The 26,245-nt window shown below is 35.4% G+C and overlaps 1 protein-coding gene across 12 annotated transcripts in view; it reads right to left on the reverse strand.

Annotated features, from left to right (window-relative positions):
• Window positions 1–812: 812 nt before the first annotated feature.
• The window catches only part of Mef2c (myocyte enhancer factor 2C), a 161,153-nt gene continuing 135,720 nt past the window's right edge, over window positions 813–26,245 (reverse strand). For 10 of the 12 annotated variants that reach the window (XM_047554918.1, XM_047554919.1, XM_047554912.1 and 7 more), the window contains 4 exons: window positions 14,820–14,992; window positions 12,109–12,238; window positions 11,399–11,534; window positions 813–5,473 (listed from right to left, as the gene is read on the reverse strand). In XM_047554918.1, coding sequence (XP_047410874.1) covers window positions 5,152–5,473; window positions 11,399–11,534; window positions 12,109–12,238; window positions 14,820–14,992 — 761 coding nt within the window. In that variant the 3' untranslated portion in view covers window positions 813–5,151. The remainder of the gene's footprint in view (window positions 5,474–11,398; window positions 11,535–12,108; window positions 12,239–14,819; window positions 14,993–26,245) is intronic. The other 2 variants (XM_047554921.1, XM_047554922.1) reach the window with 1 other exon arrangement.

Raw genomic sequence — 26,245 nt, forward strand, 5'->3', positions numbered from 1 at the left:
AGAACTACATCTTCATCCTGGAATCCACAATGAATTACATATAATTATTGCTTAATAAATGTTTGCCAAAAATGTATAAAGAGAACAAAACCAAAACCACTGTTATGTGGAAACCACATGCAATATTCCCTGAGCTAAGTTCCTTTTTTTTTTTTTTTTTTCAGAATAGGAATCACTACTAATGCAAAAGTCCAAGTTCTCCACTTGGCTAGCAGTGCCTTCTTGCTTTCCTTTTCAGTTTCTAAATTTATCTTTACATTGAGCTTTTAAAGGACATTCCTTTTAGGTATTATAATTGAATTTTGACAATGGATGTTATCTTACAGTTTTTAAATATGTATGAATTCACTCAAATATTTAGATATAAGTCTGTGTTTCCAACTTTTTTTTTTTTGGTTAAAAACCTATTCCGATGAAAAAAGAAATGCTTCTGGAAATATTTTCTACATATTTTAGTTAATAATTATTTATCTCATGGTAACTTCTTCCTAATGACCTTTGGAAAATTCTGTGCATTTAGAAGGTTATCAGAGATCTTCATGGAACTGTTTTGAAAAAAAGAGACTGAACCACTCAATAAGAAACTAAAGCTTCCTACACTGGCTGAATACTACATTACCCTAAGAACTGTAATCCAGTTCACATCCCCCTCACAAAGACACACATATCCATCTTTTCATAAATTTTGAATTGAAAACTGAGAAAACTCATTTGTGCTTGGGGGATATGCTGCTTTTAAAAAAACACACAATAAAGTGGAATAAATTTAAACAGCAAAACATCAATTAAAAAAAGGCACCACAGACACTGCATCACTAAGAAAGCCAGTAACTTTACTGAATTGTCTGCAAAATACAAATTATACCTTATTTCCAGCAGGAGAAACTTTTGAAAATTTCCCACTTTAATTCACTACAGACAGCTGAATTAAGTCCCTTGAGATACACAGATGTGGTTTAACTTAGTTATAACATCTTGTCATCTAGTGGCGACAAAGTCCAGCTTATGCCGCTGTGAGCCTCTATTTGAATATTTGTTGCAAATGCTTGTATGCCCTCATTTACAAGCTATTTTAATTACTGTCATTTAATGGAAACAAGTCCCCAGAAAAAGAAAAAGAAGAAAAATGATACAGCAAACCATCTGAAGCAATCCAAGTCCTATGCCTACAGTGACCCAGGTCTATTTGCTCTAAGAGTATGCCGATGCTGCTTGCAAACCACAACAGAATCCATCACTTAGCTGACCTCTCTGAATACAACTGAGGTATGAATCAATCTGAGGTATGAACAGGGAAGGCGAAATGCAATACCCGATTATGAAAAATCACCAAAATGGACAAATTTAATGTAGAAGATATGTGGCTTGGATTGCTCCACATCTTTGGTTAAAACATATTAAGAAAAGCCTGTAATTACATCTGTAGTCTGAAGCATTCTAAAAGACACCAGAAATCCAGCAATCTTCAAAAGATCTGTAGTGGCAGGAAATTAACGCCATACAAGGGACGACATCACAGCAGATGGCACAAACGAGAACAGATGAAGTATGCCATGCTTAGGCAACAGCCTTTATTGAGGGTTCAAGTGGCTTCTTCTTTAAAAAGATTTTTTTTAAAGAAAGAAATACAAAGCATTTACTCTCTGGAAAAACAAACAAAAGGGATAAAGGGGCAAAAATGCTATATCTAAGTTAAAAGATAGGTTCATAAAGAAACAAATATGTAGAAGTGTAAGAGGGCAGACATTCTCTTAAAAAGTGTATTGGGATTTTTTTTTAATTCTCATTTTAGTTAACCTTTAAATGATCTAAGGATGACAGGTATTTTCATATTCATCATTACAAAATGTTAAACTCCATCTCTGGGAAAAAAAATAAGCCATTTTACTAAAAACCACTTTTTAAAAAGATTGAAATGAATAGCCTCCACACACCAATGCATACAATATACAGGTTGTGCAGCTTGTGTATATTGCATCACTGTTACCAATTTTTAAGCTCAATATTACCAAAAAATCTTTTAAAATAGGATTAGGGATAACAATACTTGAAGCTGTGTAAAATGCCACTTATGGCCTTTTACTTGCAATGAAGAATGTTGACTAAAACATTGCTCAAGGATGGGTAATGTAAAGTAACACTTTCTCAGGGCACTGCCCTAAACTCCTGGGTACAAAGGATTTACTGTGATAAAAACCATACTAACTTTGCAAATACAATAAATGGTAAATTACAGAAAAGGCATAAGGGTAAATATAGACAGTGATTGTTTACAGAAAGTGACGCTCACAATCAAAATTGTGCTTCTTCTCATTAAATCATCTTTAAAAAATTCTCAGATTATCCCTTCGCTATCTTGCCACCACTTTATATGAATTCAGTAGTGGGAACAAGAGATGACTGGCATCCATTTTTGAGTGATTCTGTTCTTTTCATGTTCTTATAAAACTATTGTCAGAACTGCTATAAATAGCCAAGGCTTCTGCTGGTACTTTAGCTTACTTTATCTTCAGTGTTAGAAATTCACGTTTTCTTTGTTGCTGAGGCAAATTGCAGGTAAAAAATTAATATGGCTATTTCTTCATATTTTCAAATAATGACCCTTTCCCACCCACTTGTAAGATTCTACTGATATCAATAAATGAAGTATTTTGAAAAGACAAAGTACATTTGTGATATGTTTGCATATTTAATACACATCAAGTTATAAGGATAAGTTATAAGGATGGGATCAAATCTATGGTGAAGAAAATGATTTACTCTTCCCCCTGTATGTTTGCGTGTCTATGTGCACACATGAGTATGTATGTTTTTAGGGATGATTTTGTTTTTCCCGTGTTCCATGGATACCTTTAGTAGTGGGATATATATGAAATGGTTTTTTTTTTTGTTTTTAGTATATAAAACATTAGTACAAGGCAGGCTAGCATCCTATTTGGATACAACCAAAGGTGCATTGTGGTCTAATTATGGACTGCAGATCAAGTTAAGAAAAATATAGCCTCGTTAATAAGGTCTCTTGGCTTCTGCCACCCAGCGGCAGCCTTTTACAATCAGAAACACATAACAACTACGCAAGTAAAAGAAAAAACAAAAAATAGGTAAGAAATGTCCTACACATGATATAGCAGTGCTGATATTACTGTCTATATCTTTTTTGCTGTGTATGTCATTGTATATGATTGGAGATGAATCGACAGATCTTCACATTCCAAGAGAAGGAAATCATCCCTCGACTGAAATATCTTTTAAACAATATATATCGACTTTTTTATGGCACTCACTTTTTAAAGGGTCTGAAATCAATCCCTTATAGACGAATATTAGACAAGAGTTATATTTTCTTGAAAATTAAAAAAAAGGGACATAGGATCTTTAATGGGATTTCTTGAAATGGCTATTAAATCTCTTTATTGAAGAAAAAATAGATGACATACATGCTTTATGCAGAAGTGACATTTGGGGGTCCTGACACACCGGGATTGTTCAACAGTCCTATATTGCTGACAAGATTGTTAAGGGTCAGTTAAAATAATTAAAAATGGGTGACAAAGCAACTATCCCTTTACCTGCTTCCTTCTTGTCTAGCACCCAGGCTTTCACATTTTTCTTCTGTGGGAATTTATAACTCAATCACCAAGTAAACTCCATATCACTTGTTTCTGGGGCCATATTTGCAGAACATGCACCCCAACACAGCTTCTCTATTCTGGGCATATTTCTAAGAAACAAATCAAATTCTAGGCTGAAAACCAACCATATAATTTAGGATATGGGCAAGTTAGGATATGCACTTACTGAATTCCAAGATGCATGGTGAAATGGTGAGATCAGAAAGGGGCCCTGCATTTGATAAAAATGCAAAAAACAAAAACAGCATGAAAGAAACTAATTAGTATATACAATGGATGTCAGTTGACCCAATAGATTGCAAATGTATTAAAAACAATTTAGAGTGTTGCAATGTGATATGTTCTAACCCCACAGGTTATCCTTTTGACAGCTGACCTTGAACTTATAAAATGTATGCAGAGTAAAAGAAATCAGAAAGAAAATAGTTACTCAAATGTGCAACTGCACAAATATACCCCCCTCCCGCTATTAAGATAACAAAACTTCTGCTATTACCATAATATTATATATATTAGAAAGCTATACACAAGCATGTTAATTTCACAGATTTTTTAAAAGATTCTTAATATTTTATATAATTAGAAATACACATTTCAAAAACAAAACTTCTACAAAGAGAAAACAGTTATCTTGGTTAGCAAAGCATGGAGTTCCTCATGGCTTAGGGTAGTGCTTTCTATACAAAAAGTCCTTTTTGGTTTTTTACAGGACTGTTTAAAATATCAGCGAAGCTATCAAGGGGAAAAAAACACATTTTGGCTTAAGTAAACTACAAAAAGCCACAAATGCTTTGCAAACTCTGTCTTACCTTTTATATGAAAATAAGCAAAATGTAATGTACATATTTTTATATTTTTATTTAATAAGAGATGCAGACCCAGATTTATTTATTTATTTAATTAAATACGTTAGCTCTCAAACTCCACATTTTTTAAAAAATAGGTATGGTCCTCTTTTAATGGTCTTTGATCCTTTTTAATGAGTGCCATACGCCAATGATACACCTGCAGGTTTGTGAGCGTGCTCGGGATGTTAGGTGACCAGACGTGTTCCTAATATTTGCCAGTGGCCACCCATTGCCGGGTCCGTCCAAACTTCTATACATTTTTCTATATGTTGCATAACAGCTGCTCTCTTTTTCAGTAAAGATCTGCCGCTTTTGGCAAATGTTTCCTTGTCTATTTACATGTAAATAACGTTGAACCTGCAACATGACACTATCTATTGTAACATACATTTTGCAAAGGAGCACAACAGTGAAAAGAAGTTAGCCTTAAAATCTATTTTGTACAAGTGTTCTGTTGTACAACTCAAGTGCTAAGCTTATCTCAGCATTTCTGTTTATCTTTATACTGTATCACTGAGGCAATTTAAAAGTACTTTTACAAAACAGAGTACCTGACTTTTTTTTTTCCACACACGGCACATATAATGCATATCGACCCCCCTTCCCCATTAAGGTATAGCACACACACACACTGCAAGAAAAAAAAAAAAAACTATTAAGTAATAATGTGATCATGTTGCCCATCCTTCAGAGAGTCGCATGCGCTTGACTGAGGGACTTTCCCTTTCGTCCGGCGAAGGTCTGGTGAGTCCAATGGGGGAGTGGAATTCATTCCGGTGATCCTCTCGGTCGCTCCCGTCGTAGGAACTGCTACAGCTGCTCAAGCTGTCAACAGGAGATCTCCCCGCCTCGTGGCGCGTGTGTTGTGGGTATCTCGAAGGGGTGGTGGTACGGTCTCTAGGAGGAGAAACAGGTTCTGACTTGATGTTGAGGCTTTGAGTAGAAGGCAGGGAGAGATTTGAACTCTGAGATAAATGAGTGCTAGTGCAAGCTCTGTAGGAGGAAAGGAAACCCAGTTACAGATGGAGGAGGCCTGGAGGCCCCAGGAACTCACAATTACATAACACATCAGCTTAAAGTCTCCCATAGACACCAGAGCATGCCCAGAGTGAGCAGTGCGGTGAAGCACTTAGGGCGTTGCTGCATGACAGTGACACAGGATGTCTTTGTCAATTTACAGAACTAGCTGGGTCAGGCTTCATGAGCCACCTCTCTAGTTTCTCTAGTTTCTGACAGTCTCCCTAAACTTAAAGGTTACTGTTTCAGAAAAGCTTAAGAATACGATGGAAAAAACATTCTGTGTCCATAGAATTTCTCCCTCCACTTGTTCCAAATTTTAATTTTCTAAGCCGTTAGAGACCATGTTTATCTTTGCATTAGATTTTCTTGATTTACTAATGTCCACCTTTGAAAATTATTTTGAAAACCTTATCAATATAAACATTTCCTTCTAACTAATAAGCACATATTAAATGGAGTTATACAGTCTTCAGCAAAAGTCAAGAGAGTTCAAATTTCAGGTGAATAGAACCCATTAAATGTTACACACTACCCACAACTTGGGACAAGACTGAGAGCAGGGAAAGAGGAAGGAGGAAGGAGACTGAAAATTTTCTGCAGAAATTTCAAATATTGGCTTAAAAATGTACTCTCTACTGCACTAAAACTGATAAATAATTGAACTTTATTTATCCTTTCACTTACATGGAATGAATATACTGTTTTCCACAATGCCTTCAACTTGACTACTGACAGTCATTCTCTGATGTCGTTCTTAGGTTACCACTCCTCTTATTTATTATTGGCCTTAATTAATGAATCTGGTGTTGCTTAAGGAAAGGTTGTTGCAAAGAAGGATGTAATGTGATTTTACTGTGTTTATGATACTTAATCCTCACTTATTTCCAGAGAGTATAATTTGCCCTTCTTCCAAAATATGAGAGAATTTAGATACTTAAAATTCTGGAGAGAAAAGCATTAAGCCCTTAAGTGTAGATTAGCAATCACAATGAATTTGATCAGGATAAACTATGGTCACATCACCAGCATGAATTCTGAGATGCGTTTATTGTTCTTACATTCTGATTGCACTGACTTCCATGGCCAGAGTCAGCATTACTTGACCATACTGTCAAAAAGAGTACAGTAATCTCTTTTACTGAAGAAGAGTCACAGTACAGAATTACCCATACAGACACACCCCTTTTAAACAAAGGAAAGCAAGACTACCTAGTAACGTATGTAATTATGCTGCTTTCCAGTGGAGAGAATTGGATGGCATTAACAGTGTCATTATGAGCAGTGAGAGAATGGGTATATATTTCAGAGGAAACAGTGGAATGACTTACAGTTGGTTTTGGGGAGATATAATACAGGCTTAAGATATATAGAGAAATAAAATTAGTCAGAAATGAGTTTATCTTTGAGTGATGTTTTATACGAAAGCACCACCTACTGGCAAAGAATTACTTTCCTTCTCTTATTAATAGATGAGCTAATGTACAGAATAATATGAAGGAGAATTATTTGCTTCTTTAATAAGCCTTTCTTTCTCTGGTTTTATGAGTTTATCAAATTAAAGCAGTCTTAGCACTTATATCAAGATTCTACTTTGTTTATACTTGGAGCTATTTATTTCTAGTTTATTATTTTACAGTCTATATTAGTTTACTAATTTTCTAAGATTTTAATTAAATAATATGAATCAAGAAGATATTAAGATGGGGGAGGGAAGGAACACTTGTATTTCAAAAGGATCCATAATGGTGGACTATTTTATCTTGGTTTACAGTTACTTAATGATTCATTTTGATGTTAGAGGAAATCAAGTATTGATTTTTGGAAGAAACAATTTTTTTGGTTCTGGGCAAGAAAGACTATTTTGCTAAAATTTAATTAAGTGCTTCTACTATGAATCATATGAATATTTAATAATATAAGTCAATTAAGATCCTAAAAATAACATGGCATATCAATAAATACTTATATCTGCCCTTTGATAGTTAAATTGTATTTTCCCAGGCAAGGTAACATGGAAAAATTTAAAATTTTGGTGACTTGGACCAGTGTTAAGTAGTTAATTTAGATAATAGAGTACCACTGAATGAACAAAATATTATATTATACATTATATAATAATAATGGCAATTTTTAGAAGCTGCATTTCCTACTTATATGCTTTATCTCCTAATGCCAACTGTTGTGTATAGTTGAGCTGCATCCCTCTTCCATAGGAGATGGAACAGTTATTGATGATCTTTTCCCATAAATAGAATAGCCCGTTTATCTTTCAGTGGCATTTCACTTGACACTGAATGTGTACACAAGCATTCTGAGTAGTTTTGGGGACTAACTCTGCAGTAATGAAATGTAAAGCCTATCTCAGATTCAGCTTCATTATGCTATAATAAAGATACACAACAGAATGTCTAGTCTCTTTTATCAAAGAAGTATTTTCTTGAAAAGAAAAGGCAGCATTAAAATCACTTAATCATCTATGTGCTACATTCAGATGTAAATGTGTACGTCTACTTGTTTTTGAGAACAAAATATAAACACAGGTACTTGTGAAAGATTTCATATGTGTGGCTGGGGTCTGAAGAGGTAGGTGAGGAGGGAGATGTCAGACATGCAAGTTGCCAAGGTAGGTCCTCTGTGAAAGTTTCCATCTAGTATGGATGTCTTTGAATGGGAGAACACCTATCCTTCCCCTAAATTGTTCAGAAATCAAACCAGTAATAGTTTTATTCAAATTTTATACTGTCTCCCCCTGGAAATTAGACTATCAAACTATATTTAACGTAATCTTTGAACAGTCATCTCTACTCAAAGTTATCACCCTCAGTATATACTGAACACCCACATCAACAAAATCAATGTGTGAAAATGCTTCCAGGAAAGACTGCCCTTTTTCAAGGTGGTAGTCAAGAATGAAAAACTTGAGGGTCATTTTCTCATATCCAGCAAGTAACTCTGACAGATATGTCTTGTCCTATGTAAAATATATTCATGGCTTATTTAACTTTGTAATAGAAAATCAGATACTAGATAGTTTTTAAAAGTATATCTTTGAAGTCATAAGCTTAGAAGACAAAATGAGCCCTTTTCCATGGATACAATATAAAAACCTCTACTATACTTTGGAAGTTTTGAGAAAGAATTGTTGTAGCCATCTTGGACTGCTAAGAATATCTACTTTGGTAGAGATAAAATCTTTTTCATCCTTTTCTTGGAACACCCTATTTACTCAAAAGAATGAGACCAAAACAAGTTTAAGAGACTACGTGGATGGGAAAACACATCAACTCTTCATTGATTTATACTGTAAAGAATTAAGCTGGCTCATGTAATTTATTTTACAAAAATATTACAACTTGCAATTTTCTAAAAATTAGTTTAGCCTGGCATGGTGACGCACACCTGTAATCCCCATGATTCTGGAGGCTGTGGAAGGAGGATCTTAAGTTCAAGGCCTGCCTCAGCAATTAAGGCCCTGAGCAACTTAGCAAGACACTGTCTCAAAATACAAAAGTTTAAAAAAAGGGCTGTGGAAATCATTCAGTGGTAGAGTACGCCTGGGTTCAATCCCCAGTACCAAAAGTAAAAATAAATAAAAAATAGCTTAACATTTAATTGTGTGAATAAGGGATAGTCCATTTGAAGGAACTCCCTTTCAAAAAGCTATCATGCAGGTTTGTGTGTGAAAAAGCAAGTATAAGAGAGTATGTCTGCAAGAGAGAGCGGAGGGCCAGCAAGGGACAGAATCTAAGGGTCATTCTACTGATGTGAGGTATAAGGGAAGTGAGGAAATGCAATTAAAACTCATAGACAAGGGCTGGGGTTGTAGCTCAGTAGGAGAATGCTCACTTAGCATACGTGAGGCCCTGGGTTCAATCCTCAGCACCACATAAAAATAAAATAAGGTATTGTGTCCACCTACAACTAAAATATATATATATATATATATATAGACACAACCTCATAGACCAAAATCAGTTTCAAATTATGCACAGTACAGAACCGTGTTGAAAGAAACTGTGAACTGAACAAAATGCCTCTACTAAGCTCAACGATGGATTAGATTCTCCTCATGTAATAGAAGAGAGCTTTAAAACTTTAGTATAGTTAAAATACGTAAGTAAATATCTGTTCATTGAAAAACAAGAGGAAGTCACAACAGATAGAATAATATGGCTTTTGACATTGGCCATTTCTAGGGAAATCTAGTGCTATAATGGATAAGTATTGTGAAAATAAGAAATAAACAATTCCCCTTATTACTGACAAGAAGCTTACATGGTGGACTCATTGCTAATCCATGGAAGTACAATGTCACATGAACATTTGTATTTATTTGTTTTTGTGGTACTGGGGTTGAACCCAGGAGTGCTCTACCACTGGGATATATCCTCAACCATTATAATTCTTTTTTTTAATTTGGAGATAGAGTCTTGCTATGTTGCCCAGGCTGGCCTTAAACTTGCAATACTCATTTCTCAGCCTCCAGTATAGTTGGGATTATAGATATGTGCAGCTGGGCCTGGTACCTGTACACATTTTAAAATTATGTGGATGGTATTATATACTTGGTGATAATTACTTGAAAAAGTTACTGCATTTAATGGCTACTCGGATAGTTAGTATTTGAGAGAAAATCTAAATGTCTTACAAACATAAACTCTGTTCATGATCATACTTAATGCAGCTTCAACTTTAACTTAAATTATCTTTCTAGAAAGCAGAGCAGGAATTTGTTTTAATATTTACATGAAGGCTAGATTTTCAATGACATTGATTAGTGAGATGGAAATAATCAAATGGTGAATGTGAAGACTCCATCATTGGATCATTAATCTATGTAACATCAGTACCACATGAAAGCTAGTGGTGGTGGGGGGGGCAGGGTAAGAGAAATGAAGTTGTTATATAAATTGGTGACTTATTCTAATCAATGGTTTATTCTCACTTCCTCAGCAATATGGTATGTAACTAGTTAACTAATATAACTAACTAGTTAACTATAATCAAATGGCTCAGAAGAAAAGCAAAAGTGAACTAGGCATGTAGAAAGTTTCTACAATATAAAAGTTCAACTTTAACTATTTTATATCCTTCCTCCTACCATTTCCTTTTGAAGATTCATTGCTGCTTTACAGTTAAACTTTAAGTATGTTGCTCAGTTTACATTTTAGCTTTGGAAATTTTTTTTCTATAATACATAGTGTTAATTGAATTTAAGGCTTTTTAAGGTTTGAATGCTTCCATAGGTAAATGACAAGTCATTTATATGATATAGACATATCTCAATATTACCACAAGGGGGCAGAAAGACACATCTTTGACCAGAAAAGACCAGAAATTTTTTATACCCATATTTATAATTAGTACTGTATGTGTTTAGTATTTATAAATATATATTTTAATGAAATATCTATAAATACACAACTGTGCTGTGAGTATATTATAAATATATGAAGCCTATATATTAACTGAATAGTTAATCCTATGAACATTAGGTTCACATTAGCATAAACTATGTGGTTTATGTTCAATGAGAAAGAATCTCAAGTGTCTCAAAAACTTAAAGAACTCAACTATATATGCCTTCTAAGTTCCCTCATGAACTGTGTGGAAACTTAATTAAATAAAATTCCATAACTTGACAGAAGTGGAAACAGATATAGCCTAAAACAATAAGGAAATAATTTACTGCATTACACAATTCCCCATCTTCTTAAAGAATAAGGGTTATAAATTTTAATCTCCTTGAAAGGTACTAGTCTGAAAATTTCTTTTATATTTCTACAAAGTAGAACTTTAAACTCTCTAATGGGACATGAAAACATATATTTAAAGATCACATTTGCCATTTAAACACAGATTCTAGGATTATATTATGAAAGAAATGATATTGCTTACCCCAACTGACTGAGGGCGGATGGTGGCATGTTATGTAGGTGTTGCTGTTGCCAGCCAGTTACTGAACCAAGGTGAAGAGCACTGGCAGTGTTAAACCCAGACAGAGATGACAGATCTGCACTACTCAGAGAATACTCTAGATTAATTTAAAAAAAAAAAAGGGAAAATATTTAATTTGGAAATTAGCAAATGGTAAATAAAATTAAACATTTTCAACTTCTAAAATATTCTTGACTTTGATCAAATTTCTTGATCTGAGAGAGGGAGACAAAACATCAAGGATATTTGTCACTGAACAGGAATATATTATTCAGCAGAAATAAGTATTCCATGAAAGCTTCAAAGTAGGATAGCCTGAAATTCCAGTTCATTACACAACAGGCTTAATAGCATATATATAATTTAGTGATCTAGAAATTTTTAAACAATTCTGAGAAAGTGAGCTTTTTATTACATCAAAGAAATAATAGCTCAATTTCCTTGAAATTGTTCTTCTATTTTGAATTCAGGTTGGGTAAATAAAACTTTCAGTCATTTAAGAAAAAAAATGTGGATGTTTACTTTGTCTTAGTAAACACAAGCAGTGGCACTGTGCTCTGGGCACCATAGGTGCTAAACAGAACATCCTAGTAGGTAAGATCATAACTTTTTCATCTTTCTTTTTAATAAAAATATTTAATGTAATATTTGCACATGGCATAGCTACTCACCGGTACCATATGTTGTTGAAATGGCTGATGGATATCCTCCCATTCCTTGTCCTGGTAAAGTAGGAGTTGCTACGGAAACCACTGGGGTAGCCAATGACTGAGCAGACTGGGAGTTATTTATCCTTTGATTCTTTTAAAGTTAAAAACAAAGATATTATGGATGAAAATTTTTAAAAAGTTAAAAATATTAGATTTCAGTATTAGTTTTGCACATAAAGAGATAACTTGATACAAAGCTCATGAAATTAATCATTTAACATGTGTCTCTATGAACTCTGCCAACCCTATCATTTACAATCCTTCAAGAGACCAGCTGTTGCCATAGTAACCCATTACATCAGTATCTCCTAGGCAACTGAACTAGTAACAAGTACCATAGCTTTATTATGGGTAAAAACAGACTATGTTGAGAACTGATGAAATATGTATACTGTACTTCCATTGTTTCAGTTTTTATTCAAATGCAAATTTAAAAAAAATTAAAATCAACCATGGTAGGTTTTATGTTCAGCTCTATGTACAGCAGTGACAAGACAGGTAAGCGTTCATGTTATATTCTGACCAGCAGGTGGTGCTCTGACCACTTTCTTCAGATTGTTCTAAACTTCCCTCAAAGTAGGTGGTAAAGCAGCCAATGCCTATTATTTAACTCCTTACAGCAAGGAGATTAAAGATAGGCATAAACTTAAAATTATGGCACTTTAATTTTTAGGAAGAGAAGCATTTTAGTTTTAAATGACAAAAGAAATACTTTGAATTGTATCATAAATTAAGTCAATATATTGAAAATAAGGACTCTAGTTACAGAGGTTGAAACAGGAAAAAATTAATTACTAGATATTCTTTTCACCTATGATACTATAAATAAGTTAGTGGCACTTTACTATAATCAATGTGGACACATTACATTAAGTTTCAAAGTCTATTTTATGTTAATTTTTTTTAATTGTTCTTTTTGGATATACATGACAGTAGAATGTATTTTGACATTTTATACATACATGCAGTATAACTTATTCTAATTAGGATCTCATTCTTGTGGTTGTCTCTATTTTATCAGAGCTACCACCTTCACCTAAAAGTAGCTCTGGATATTTCTGAAGGGGAATGTTTTCTCACCACTTACCAAAAGCAGGTCGACATCCTCAGACTGAGAGCATGGGGAAGGAGTTTTATTAATTAGTGTCTGTAAATATTTATAATTGGGCAAAAATTTTTCAACAAAAGGAAAAGCATCTTCTGATAGACACAACAGTTTAAACAGTCTTAAAACCTAGACTCCAAAGATAACTCTTTACAAAGGCATTCTTTGTTTCCTTTAATGAGGTGTTTGTCTTAAATGTGAAGACAATCTATCTAGTTTTCAGCATAGGTCAGTGTCTCAATGTTCATTATTTTACCACCACATTTCGAACAAAAAGACTGTACTTTGAAACCCTACTTGCTGAAGGAGGGGAAACCACACCTGGCTGCCAGAGACAGACCTGACAAGGCCACTCACAGAATTCCTGGGAAAGCATCAGTTTTAAGGGACCTGAAATAAATCTGCTGAGAGAGAGCCTGCCATGCATGGCCCACACTGCTTAGCTGTAGCCCTGTGGGAGGTTTTATTTATTAGACCCAGTCTTTTCCAAAGGGAACGCTGCATATTATGTGATTTTTTTGGTTGATATTCAAAATTAATCTGCACTGTGCCATAATAAACTAATCAGCTCGCAGGACTGTTTTACCCTGAAGCTTGCCACAGAGCAGAGAGAGAGAGAGAGAGAGAGAGAGAGAGAGAGAGAGAGAGAGCAAGAGAGAGAGAGAGAAAAGAAGGAAAAAAAGAAATGTAGAAATATGTTTGCAGAATGATCTAAATTTGTCTACTGGATCTTGGTTTTAAACATTCTCACTCTAAGCACAGCTAATTTGGAAAACACTGATACAAGCCTCTTCATTGTTGAGTTTGTACCCACAATGTGCTCTTCATCTTAGGCACACAGACCCAGGAGATAGAAAACCATAGGGTCTGAGACTATAATAGATGTTTAAATTCATATTATATATCTATTTATTTTTCCTTAGAAGTCTCACAAACTCTTGTGATAAAACATAACCTTTGTTCTCAAAATGTCGAGGATTTTAACACAGTTTTCTTTTGAGCTAACAGTTGTTTTCATGAAGAACATACATGGAAAAATGAACTGAGACAGTACCCAGGCATGTGATGCATTAGATATTAACACTGCAATACATCTAAGATAGTCAACAAGAGAAAGTTTGTTTAGGAATTATGGAAGTTATTTTTCATTGTCAGTACCTTGAGGACATAACTAAATATTGTAAAGATACTACACTATGAAATACTTCATTATCTATCATTCTGCTTATGGAATGTTATGATTTGACCAAAGGTAGAATTTGATTTTTTTTTTAACTATAAATTGGGAACCTTAAAAATATGTTGTTCCAGAACAACACAGTCCTACAGAAAACTTTACTAGATTTTTTTCTTTTTCTTTTTAACATGGAAAGGGAAAATGCAAACCAGTTACCAGAAATTATAGCTCAATAAATTATGGTTCCATAAATATCATTAAAACACAATTAGTTAATAGTGTTAGTTATCTGAGAGAACTTAAGTGATTCATAAAGTCAGACAAGTACTAAAACAGTAAAACATATACAAAACATCATCAACATTTATTTAAAATACAGTTTTGCATTACCACTGATGGCATGGTATTCTTGCTGCCAGGTGGAATAAGGACTCGGAGATCTGGTTTACGGTTATTCATTCCTAAATTCATGGGGGGAGGAGATTTTGCTTGCATATTCTTGTTCAAGTTACCAGGTGAGACCAGCAGACCTGGTGAGTTTCGGGGATTGCCATACCCATTCCCTGTTAATACAAAACAGTGATAGCATTCATTAAGAAATCTAGACTCAAACATGTTTCTAGAGACTACACTATATGCAAATAAAAATAAAAGCTGAATGGTAAGACATATAGACACACACATGGAAAAACCACAGGATGACTGATTTGACTTCTGTGTAAAGAGTAACCCAATCATTTAATTATTTAATATTCCTCTGAATGAAGATTAAAAGCTTTTTATGAAAAAAAAAAAAAAGCTTATATACATCAACTTGCTCAGAAATCAGCATATACTTTTTCTGTATTTAAAAAATTCAGGAAGAAAGTCAGACAGTTCTTCAGGGTCTAAGAAAAGCACGGAATTGGTCCTGCACTTTAATTGACTAGTTTGGTGGAAGACTGGCTGGCGTGACTCACTCAGTTGGTTGGTTTGCCTTTTATTTTGTGTATCTGTGTGTCCTTAAATGAAGAAAGGGCAGCAAGACTGTAATTTCTAAGGCGTGCTGGGGGAGGGGAGGCCACTTACACATCTTGCTATTCAGTTCCCCTTTTCTCTCAGTGAATACTCCCTATGGCTTTTCCTGCATCTGGTTTGTTCTCCTCACTAAGCAGTGATAACCCTGAGCCTTGCCAGGATTTCCGGCTCACACAGATCTTTGAAAAGCAACTCCTTCTGAGGAACTGAACTGAAGTGAAGGTGCCTCCACTTAAGTTCTGGTTCACTAGGCTCAGGAAGAGCAGAGAGGAAGTCCAGAAGGGTTCTCTCAAGATTCTGTTTAGCTCCCTACTAAGAGAAAAGTGGATATCTGAAGGCCTCCATTTTTCACATTTCAAAATATACTGCTCCATGACAGGGAGAGCTACAGAAGTTGGTTGGAAATGCAGCCTGAGCTGGAATGAGAGGTAACTTGGAAAGTCATCTGCTGGCTCCCTGCACTGCCCTAGATAGGAGAGTAAGAGAAACCAACTACTTGGTTCTATGAGGCTCACAAGGAAAGGGGATAGTTGCTTTCTGAGGTTCTAAAGGCGACAGTTAAACCTCACTGTCACCATTATCATCATCATCACAAATCACAAGTGTCTGTTACTCCTGGACCAATGATACTGTTTGCTATCCAGTGAGGAGGCAAAGACAGGGGGCTTCAGTTTCGAAAGGCCCTAAACCCCCTTTGTGGTAATCCAGTAACCAAGGAACATGTACAGACTGACACAAGCCAGCCTAGGGTGAGGCGCTCACAGAGAAATTCAGATTAAATTTTATTCAATTCCCAGGAGAGAAGAGATTATCCAATAAAGATTCATGAAAGAGGAAGGAATTGAGGTGGGCCTCATAAAAAGGCAGGACATGGGAAGATATGTTAAACTTGTGACTAAGTGGTGAGAAAAGGGCTGAGGGAGGAAAATTAATAGTATAGGCAGGGACACTGTGAGCAACCAGTTTAAAAGGGAACCCAGGAAAATAGAGGGTTCTTTGAGGACATGGAAGTTGGGCTATGGAGACCTTGAATTCCAGGGTTTATGTAGTGGAAATAAGATCCACCCAAGCTTTAGAGCAGAAGAATAACGCAGGCCTCTAAGTGATTAGCAGAATCTACTGGCACTGGGATACCCTGGAATTAGGGGGACCTGGTGGTGTGGACCAGGCTAGAGACCTACTGTGATGGTCTGAGGTAGAAGCAAGGAAGAATTGGGAAAGCAAAGCATAGATATATTTCAGGAGAAACCTAAAGAAACATTTGTTGAATTAAAATATATTTGAGGTTCATTGCGTAAAGCATATTTGTTCCTCATATCTAATTCATTTACCTGTCTCATTTTATGCATGAGTAAATAGGCTGAACATATAACAAATGATTACAAGATTAAATCTGTCAATTGGATTATATGTACCATATACCAAGTTATGGGGGAAACAAAACTAAAACAAATACACCCCCAAAACACATGTTGAGTACAAAGTAGTTGCTTAAGAAATATTCACTGCCTTTTAATACATATTACTCTTCTAAAATGAAACTTAAAAAATTAGCTAAATTCTCACAGCCAGGCACAGTGGCCTATGCCTGTAATTCTAGCAGCTTGGGAGTCTGAGGCAAGAGGATAACATGTTCAAAGCCAGCCTCGGCAACTTAGTGAGGCCCTAAGCAACTCAGTGAGACCCTGTCTTTAAATAAAATGTATTAAAAAAGGGCTGGAGATGTTGCTCAGTGGTAAAGCACCCCTGGGTTCAATTTCTATTATCCCCCAAAATAAATGAAGAAAATTAGCTAAATTCTCTATTGCCAGCTAAGTATATCAAAAGTCAAAGTGATCAGAGAATTAATTTAGACAGCATTTTGGTGGCAAAAGATATCATATGAAACAATATATTTACTTTTTCTCATCAGGGAAAATAAAGACAAGAGCATGCTCACTAAGAAAAATAAAGCTTAATAAATTGGAATATGAATTCATAGGAGTTTTACATTTAACTTGTCTTACTGAATCATTATTGTGACTACAGTAGGGCCTTAGTTTGAATTAATAGATTCTTCTGGATAAGAAGGGAATAAGGAAACCAATAAAAGTAGTATACTTTCCTGTCAGCTGAAGTTCAGACAGACACACTGAATACACATGTCACTTACATATTAAGCCTGCGTGAGATCTGGTTTAAATAAACAATCAAATGGAAAATTAGCTAAGTAATTTCAAAAGAAGAAGGAAAATATAGTCAGTTAAGCAGTGCAATGAAGCTTGAATAGATCAGACGAAACTGAAGGCCCGGCTCAGTAGATGCCGATACTGGTTTGCATGGAGGAGTTATTTTGCTAAAAGGAAGTAAAACCGCTTCATAAAATGTGTTGTCCTGTGATATGAGAAGCTCTGGGCCAGTGCACGAAAATGGAAATGTTTCACAGAGGTTCTGAAGAAAGTTTCTTTACAAAAACCAACATTTTCTGTAGTAACACTTTCTTGAGAAATTCCAACAAAGCCCACGTTTTAAACAATTATTGGGGGCAGCAGCAAGGGGGGAAAGTAACATACATCAGTTTTTCATCCGATAAATACCTCAAAACTAAAAAAAAAATTGATTCAAAAAGCATTCTATTTCTGGAATATTTTTGGATATTTTCTGTTATTTGGAAATTATGCCACATTAGAAAATTAGTCACATATTTTAAGGTATTTACATATTCAATGTAAAATATTTGGAACCATGATGACACTTCTTAAATTCATATTTTTAGAGCATAAAGTTATTTTTAAGAACAAATAAATTCTGCTTTTTACGGCTGAAGTTCTGCTGTTTTTAGCATATTGTGCCAGCTAGCATTTTGGAGCCGTATAATAACCATTTCTGTTTCCAGCCACCAAATTGTTATTCTTTTGGCATAATATAGATTCAGGAATGCAAGACTGTGGATCCTAAACCAGTGATATAGAAACCTATCATTTGAAAATCAATGATGAATACAAGCGTGTGGTTTACTGCTAAGAAGAGCCTGCATTTAAACTGGCTGGGCAACCACAGACTCCTCCTCACTCAGAGTGCTGTGGCCTGTGTGGAGGCTGTTGTCCCACCTTAAGATAAATTCACCAGAGAGAATGGTCTCATTTAAATTCAGGGGTCGGGAGGTGGGAAGCTCCACCTCTCAACAGCCTTCTAATATACAGATCCAACCTTTCTTCATGCTGTGTTTTAAAATTACCCTCCTCCTGGACAATTATCAATTTAGACGTGACTGTATGCAGATGTCACATTCTTCTGACCACTTAAAAGCACAAAAATTATAAAGCATGAGTGAATGGATTTCCTGATTACAGATTATAAAAAAGAGAGGTACAGACCAACTTTACAGTCAAATGAAGCTTTTATAGTTTCATTTGATTAAAAATATCATTTCATATAAATAAAACAATTTAAGCATTCATGATATAACTTATATGAAGGAATCTACCTCTACTGGCTACAAGTTTGTAAACATATTAAAATCAGTGTAAATATCCGGGACCTGAAATATGGTGTTAAGAGAAAAAACTTTTTTTTTTCTACACAGTTAACTTCCAAACACTTGCTTCTCCCTCCCCCCTTTTTATTGACTCCTATTTTAAGAAGCTGTAAATTCAAAGAACATATTCCTGGCTTAAGATATTACGAGGAAGGCGTTTTGCCTTGTCTCACAGAGCTCAATTGAGCATGAAGCTCTCTTTGAGCCTGTGGTTCTGAAACTTTCTTTTATTTGGATGTTTAGGCATTATGAGTCTTTTCACTTGTTTGTTTTTTCTTTTCCAAGACTCAATTATAAATACAAGCATATAAAATTAATAAGCACAAAACTGAAACTAGACCTTATGGATTGTGGCGAATTTCTTCAATGGCATCATCTTTTAATTTTACAAATTGCTGACTTTGACCATTCCTTTCCTCCTTCCTCCATCTCCATGACCAATGAATCCCAAATCTTGCTACTTTTTCTTCTTTAAGTTACTCATTAATATTTTGAAAATGTTAAATTCAAACATTGAGGGTTTCTCCTTTTGTGATACCTGTCTCCATCTCCATTGCTTTCATCTCCATTTGATGTCTTTCACTAACAAGCCATCTGGTCCTGTGGTCCCTAGTTGAGGGATTCTTCACCAGGTCTAAGATGAACTTCAGGAGGGTGTGAGCTCCCTAGAGCTGTATGCAACCTCTGTGAATATATGTGATATTAACAGGCCTCCCAGGGAAACCTTTCTAAATTACCACTTCCAGCATATTACTTTTTCATACAGCATTTAACACAGTTGGGTCAGTGCCCTGTCTGGCTCTCAGGACTGTCTATAGTTGACCCTCTCTCTCTATCTAATCCAATTTCCAATGGTCAGTGCCAGGTTTACAGTCCTCTGAATATGCCCTAGTCTTTGCTCTAGCAGTTCAATAACTGGCAGTGTTCACTTGCCTGTTTAATTCAAATTCATCTTTTAAGGATCAGCTACAGTCCCAACTCTTTCATGATGCCTTTCAGACAACTTCAGCCCACACTGAACTCACTCTCCTCTAAACTCCTGCTGCAATTAGAGGCAGTGATACTGTACAAACTATTACATCTTTAAATGTTTCATTTGCTTGGGAAACATACAGAATATGCTAGAAGAATCAGGAACTAAGAGGAGTGACTGAGAGAATCTGAGAAGAAAACTGAAAATGTGAAGAGCAACTTGTTAAATTCAAACATTGAGGGTCTTTCCTTTTTATGCTTATAAAATTTTTCTATTTTAGATCATCATTGTAAATTGGAGGCCAAGTCCACCATGGGAGACAAAGTATTTATCAATCATATAACATGCAAGATGGGAAATCATGCAAGTGCCCATCTATGAAATTTGTTTACAGAGAGTTAACTGAATTTTCTTTTTTACCTGTCACACCTGTTAATCATTTCAGGCAAATTGCCTTAGCTACTGTGAGTAGCAGAATCAAAAGGTACAATTTTTTTCTAATGAAAAGGAAAACTAATGGGGCACTGATCTTCTTTCCTACAACGACCAATATTTACTGTCATAGGTTATCTGAAGACAAGTCTCAACAGTAATCCACACAGAACTTTTCATCAAAATATAAGTGGCCTAGGGAAAAAAAATGTCAGGAAGGGAGTAACAAAGAGTGAGTAGGATCTTTTTAGAAGGTTCAAACAGAGACTTCTCAGAGAGAGGGAACACAGGAGAGGGTGAGAGCAGAATCAACTTGTTCCAGAATGATGAGCCTCCTATGAAGATGAAACGCTCGGTGTTTTAGAATATGCAGCCCTCAGGAGTTGGACAAGTAGGCTTGGCAAACATAAAGCTCTCAGATCATGTTCACTTTATTCTGCAGACTTTATAGTAAACTTGTACCAAACTTTATTCTATTGAAGATGAGCAGTCAATGATAAATTCTCAGTGGTTAGTTTTATTAAGTGTGTGTTAGGGAAATATCAATAGTGGCAGTGGAAATGAGAACTTAAGAGGAATTAGACTGAAATTAGGGAGACTAATGTGGAATGAGATCTGAATGAGGTGGCACAGAGGGAAAGACTGACATGGCAGTCAGGAGTTGGGGGGAAAGGAGGCTATAGCAGATAAATTCAGGGGCTAATCATGATGTCTTTAGTACAGTTCCTTCAATCCTGTGGAGTCTTAGTTTTCTAAATATAAATGATTATTTTGTTAAGTAAAAGAAGCATAAAAGTAATCTGAATCAGAGACTCGGATACTCATCTGAGTCAAATGTTGTCAACAAGATTGTACAACAATATTAACAGCAGCAAATACAGTATAGCTTTATTTACCAATGACATTCATAACATCAAACATGTACATTAACTGTCCCAAACAGTACTTGGCAACTTGTAACTGCTATGTAAATGTCTGAGATCATACATGGATGTCAAAGACCTTTAATCCTTATAAGGAAAACACTGTGAGATATTAAAAGCATTCCTTTGTTACATAAAATGAAAAAACTGAAGAACAGGGAGGTCCAATAACTTGCTTAATATCAAAGAGCCATCAAATGTGGAAGTCAGAATGTGAACTCAAAAAGTGTGTCCATGCCCTGAAGTTGAAATACATTGCATAGCGTCCTTGAAAATCAGTCATGCTCTGAGTGTTTAAAAGCCCTCTGTGTCTCATCTCATTTTAAATAAAGTACAGGATTACAAAGGAAGAGGAAAATTAAATGAAGTGTAAGACCAGAAACAGGAGACTCAGAGGTTCTCCTAAGTCAGAGTTGGTGTGGAAGTTTGAGGAACACTTGACATGGTCAGCTCGGACAGCATAAATAGAAAATCCTGTACTCATATAAAGAGATACAGAATGGCAATCTGCCAAATCATATTCCTGTTCTCCCTCTGGACAAATATTTACAATAAATATTTAAAATAAATAGGAAACATTGAAGCCACACTAAACATTAGAGCAACTATTTAACTTTGGTATGCTATTTACAGTGTATAATTAAATATGCTTTAAAGGCAGATTTTGTAAAATTTTAGTCAATAATCTTCTCATGACTAATGGAGGGTAAAGATGTTTAAACTTGCTATCAATTAAAAAGATCAGTTTCTATCAGAACCACTGGCCATGGTAGAAACATGTCTGGTACTTTATGGTACCTGCTATTAGTTATCTGGAAAACAACTCATAACACATAGGCACATAAAATTGCTTTGTGTACTAATTTGTTAATGGTATCTGATTTTGGGGAGTTTGGAGTAAATTGCCACAGGAATGTGATAAGCTGAAAATACAGTTGGACCTTTTATGTGTTTATTTGCTTTTACTTCATCAGAACGTTTTACCCTTTTTTTTTTTCCTGGTGCTGCTGATTGAACCTAAGACTGTACATGTTAAACACATGCTCTACCACTGAGGTTCAACACTAGCTTCAGAGTTTTTTCTTTTATTAGTAAAATTTTTTAAGTATTTATAGTATAGCATCTTGTTACCACAGATGTCACATTCATAATAGTGCTCACTATCATCAATTTACATTTGACTTTGAAAAAGTTTTACAAGTTAGTTGTTAATGTCAGGATGCTATCTTGTGTCTCAAATGAATATATATCTTTTCACAAAAATTACTTTAAATTATATGTAGTAAACTTGCTTATACAATCCCTATACTCTACTGAAAATGACACTCTTAAACAATTTTTTGGTGGAAAATATGACCTAGATTGCATTTTATATTTCTCTGACATGAATGCCTGAAACCCCATTAAAAGCTCTTAGAACTATGTTATTCAGCTGTTGTGAACCACGATCATTTTTTTTTTTTTATTTTAAGGGAAAAGGAGATCATTTTCATAGAATGGCTCTAAGAGAAAAGGCAACCACAATTGCCTTTCTGACTCTGGGGTCAGAAATCTGGAAATGATGAAAATTTCAACAATCCTAATATAGGAGGGAGGCAAATCAGATCTGATTCTTATCTTGCTAAAGACTCTTGATTATAGATGCTTACACACAAAATCAAGTCTCCTCTCTTTCTGGGGGTTTCTTAGAGGGGAAAGAACCAATATTGTAAAATATTAGATAGTGAAGAAATTCCAGCAAAACCTCAGTACCTTCTGTGGTGCGTTCTTAGAAAAAAATACCCCAAGATCCACCAACGCCAAGGCTATTCTTGGCAGGACCAATTCAGGGCCAGTCGACATTTCAAAAAGAGATTAGCCTCTTCTGCTTGACCATGTCACCTAATGACAGATCAGAGCATTGCACGATTCACATCTAGCCACTCATCCTCCATGTTCCCTGCTCTGCTCTGTTTAGTGATCTTTTGTATATTAACAGTCTGTCAACTAAATACTGAACTTTGAACATGTGCACATATTCTAAGCTCTAGATGGGGAAGCAGAGGCTCAGAACTTTTATTTATCACTAAGTTGTTTTTCCAAAGATTGAAAGTCTGTGTCATAAAGTGGGTTTATGTTGGCAAGCCACTCTCTCATTCATTCTAGTACTCATAAGGGTCAGTCATTATCACCCCAACTTTTGATAAATGAGGAAATTGAGGCTTCGGGAGCTTCTGTGTCAAGACTGAGATCCCCCTGTCAGCAAGTGGGAGAGCTTTGATATGAATCCAGAACACAGGGTCCCACTGCGTTATCACAAAAGCCAGATGTCTGAGGCTTAGCAAGTCTCTGTATATGTCTTCTTCTCTCCAAAAAAAAAAAAAAAAAGCTCCATTTACAAATAAGGAAGAAATGGACAACCTGATATTTCCAGCGACAAATCCTTCTGCTTTGGGTACTGATTTACTTAGGGGATAGTTTTTAATTGCACCATCAAAATGATACTGAACCTTACTATCTTTAAAAAATTCCACTTAGCAATGAGTGATGGATTTATGACTCATTTAATTGTTCACTTCTTGCGATTTTGGGCCTGTCTCTGCTAAAAATGAGGGGGTGTCTTCATTATTGACACAATTGCTCATTCTTTCAGTCATTTTTCTAAACAAAAATATTGAGACAGTATAAATTAGAGAGAACGTGACAGAAGAGAAAGAATAATTACTTGTGGTTTTAACATTTACACAACTGCTTTGAACACATCAGAAGTTCAAAGCGTTCAAAGTGAAACGTGTTGCACTGAGCTGTGCTGCTCTCACGTTCTGCCTCAGAGTAGTGGAGCAGTCTGCTACTCCCACAGTTCAGGACAGGGGGCCACACCAGACAGCCCACCAGTGTGTGCTCATTGTACCCTTGATACATATTACTGAAACTGTAATAAACCAACATTAGTTCTGTTAGAAAATCAAGAACACAGGTAATTCCAATACTAACAATAGCTACCATTTATTAACAAGTGTTTACTTTGGGGTAGAAACTCTGTTGGAAGTTTTATATCAATTATCTCACTGAATTCTCACAACAATCTTGCAAAATAGGATTTTACAGACTTTTTGAAGGCAATAATGCTCTCCTTGAAATAACTGGTATATCATACCAGTTGATTACTGTATTATCCTGAATATTTGTAACTGGAATACTTTCCCAAATTATTGCTTGAGCAAAATTCTGCTCCTTGTTTTCATTATTTTCACTACATTGCTTAATGCCAGTGGTAACTAAAGGTCCCTTTTTCATGATTGTTATATAAATTAATGTTTGCATATATAAACTGATGGTAGACTTCAATTTGCTTTTACCACTATATTACAATAACCTATATTAGTATAGCAGGGCTCCCTCCTCCACAGACTTTAGATACAATATAATCAGTTCTTTATTGTAACTTGAAATGGTAAGTGGACTCTAAGTCCAAGAAACTGTGAAAGGGCATAGTCTTCATGCTAACATGAAAATACTGGGTTCAGTTAAAACAACGGAGAAGAGATATAAACCCAGAGACTACTTAGCATCCTATGGAGACATCTGTAGATTACAAATTCAAACTGTTGCTCGGAGGTTCTAGTATAATGCACTTAGTTCTCTTTAAAGTAGCTAATGATCTTTCAAACATGAGTCTGTATCAGATTATATACTCTTGGAATTGAAATTCCACTGAAATACACTAAGTTAAGTCTAACTGCAAAATTTAAGTGATTGGCAAAAGTTTATCTAAAAACAGCAAATTATACTCTTGGCTGACAGCCTTGAAGCCTCAAGTGAGAAAGTCCCTGGTAGGTAAAAAACTGATTTCCAAAAGAGGGGTTTTTTAACCACATTCCTCCTTCAGCATCTGCTGTCTACTTATGCACAATTTCACATTACTGATGATTATGAAAAAAGCTTTTTTATGTGTTATCTCTAAATAAAATCTTATGGTGATGCCAAAAATAGGGAATAGAGAACCCAGTAGTACACAAGAGGGGGGGATGGTTGCTATGAGGAAAAAAAAAAAGACAAATTTTGAGTAAAACTCATATTTAGAGGAGAATATTAACTGCTTGAGTTTAATATTACAATGGCCAAAATTTTATTATCAGTTACACTCTTACAGTAAGTCACTATAATGCAAGCAAAGAGACTAATTTTCACATTGCTTTACTGAATATAATTGACAAGCAGGTGATTAGAAGAAATGTATAGTTTGAAAGCTCGCATGGCAGCACCCCTCTGTAGTCCCAGCTACTCTGGAGACTGAGGTGGGAGGATCACTTGAGGGCAAGAGTTTGGCATCAGTCTGGGCAACACAGTGAGACCCTATCTCAAACAAACCAAAATACACAATTTGATAAGTTGGAAATCATGGCAAACAAAGGGCTCTAAGATCTGCTTCTATACTCTCCGTGAAGTTATAATTTGAGATTCTCTTTCTCCCTCTGAAAATCAAACTCCTTAGTCATTAAGTCAAGCCCAGAGTTGAAGGCAGACTTTACAACATCCTGAGGTGACCTGCAACTTTTTCCGTTTGTCTTCTCTTTGACCTGCCTTTGCCACACTGACAGTGACCCCAGAGAACGGGGTCAAGGCTCTGTTCTGCCTGTGATTTGCCAGGGCTTGTAGAAGGAAGTGGACACTGATTTTATTGGCAGTAGCTGCAAATCACATGCTGACCATCATCCAATGAAAGGACTGAGAGTTGTTTTTGTTTTTTGTTTTCCTTTAGAAAATCTAGATGACCTTGGTTTGGGTTAAAAATATCATCATTACTTAATTTCACAGATAAAAACAAAAATCAATGCTATGTATCTTTATTCACCTTTTGGGTGAACTCCCAAGGTAAAACAGAATGAATTTAGAAGTTTTTTTTTTTTTTCTTTCCCAGAAGACAGAAGAATGAACACAACTATTAACCTAGTTAGTTTTTTCATTTACAGAA

Source organism: Sciurus carolinensis, chromosome 6 (genome assembly GCF_902686445.1).
Source record: "Sciurus carolinensis chromosome 6, mSciCar1.2, whole genome shotgun sequence".
NCBI lineage: Eukaryota > Metazoa > Chordata > Mammalia > Rodentia > Sciuridae > Sciurus > Sciurus carolinensis.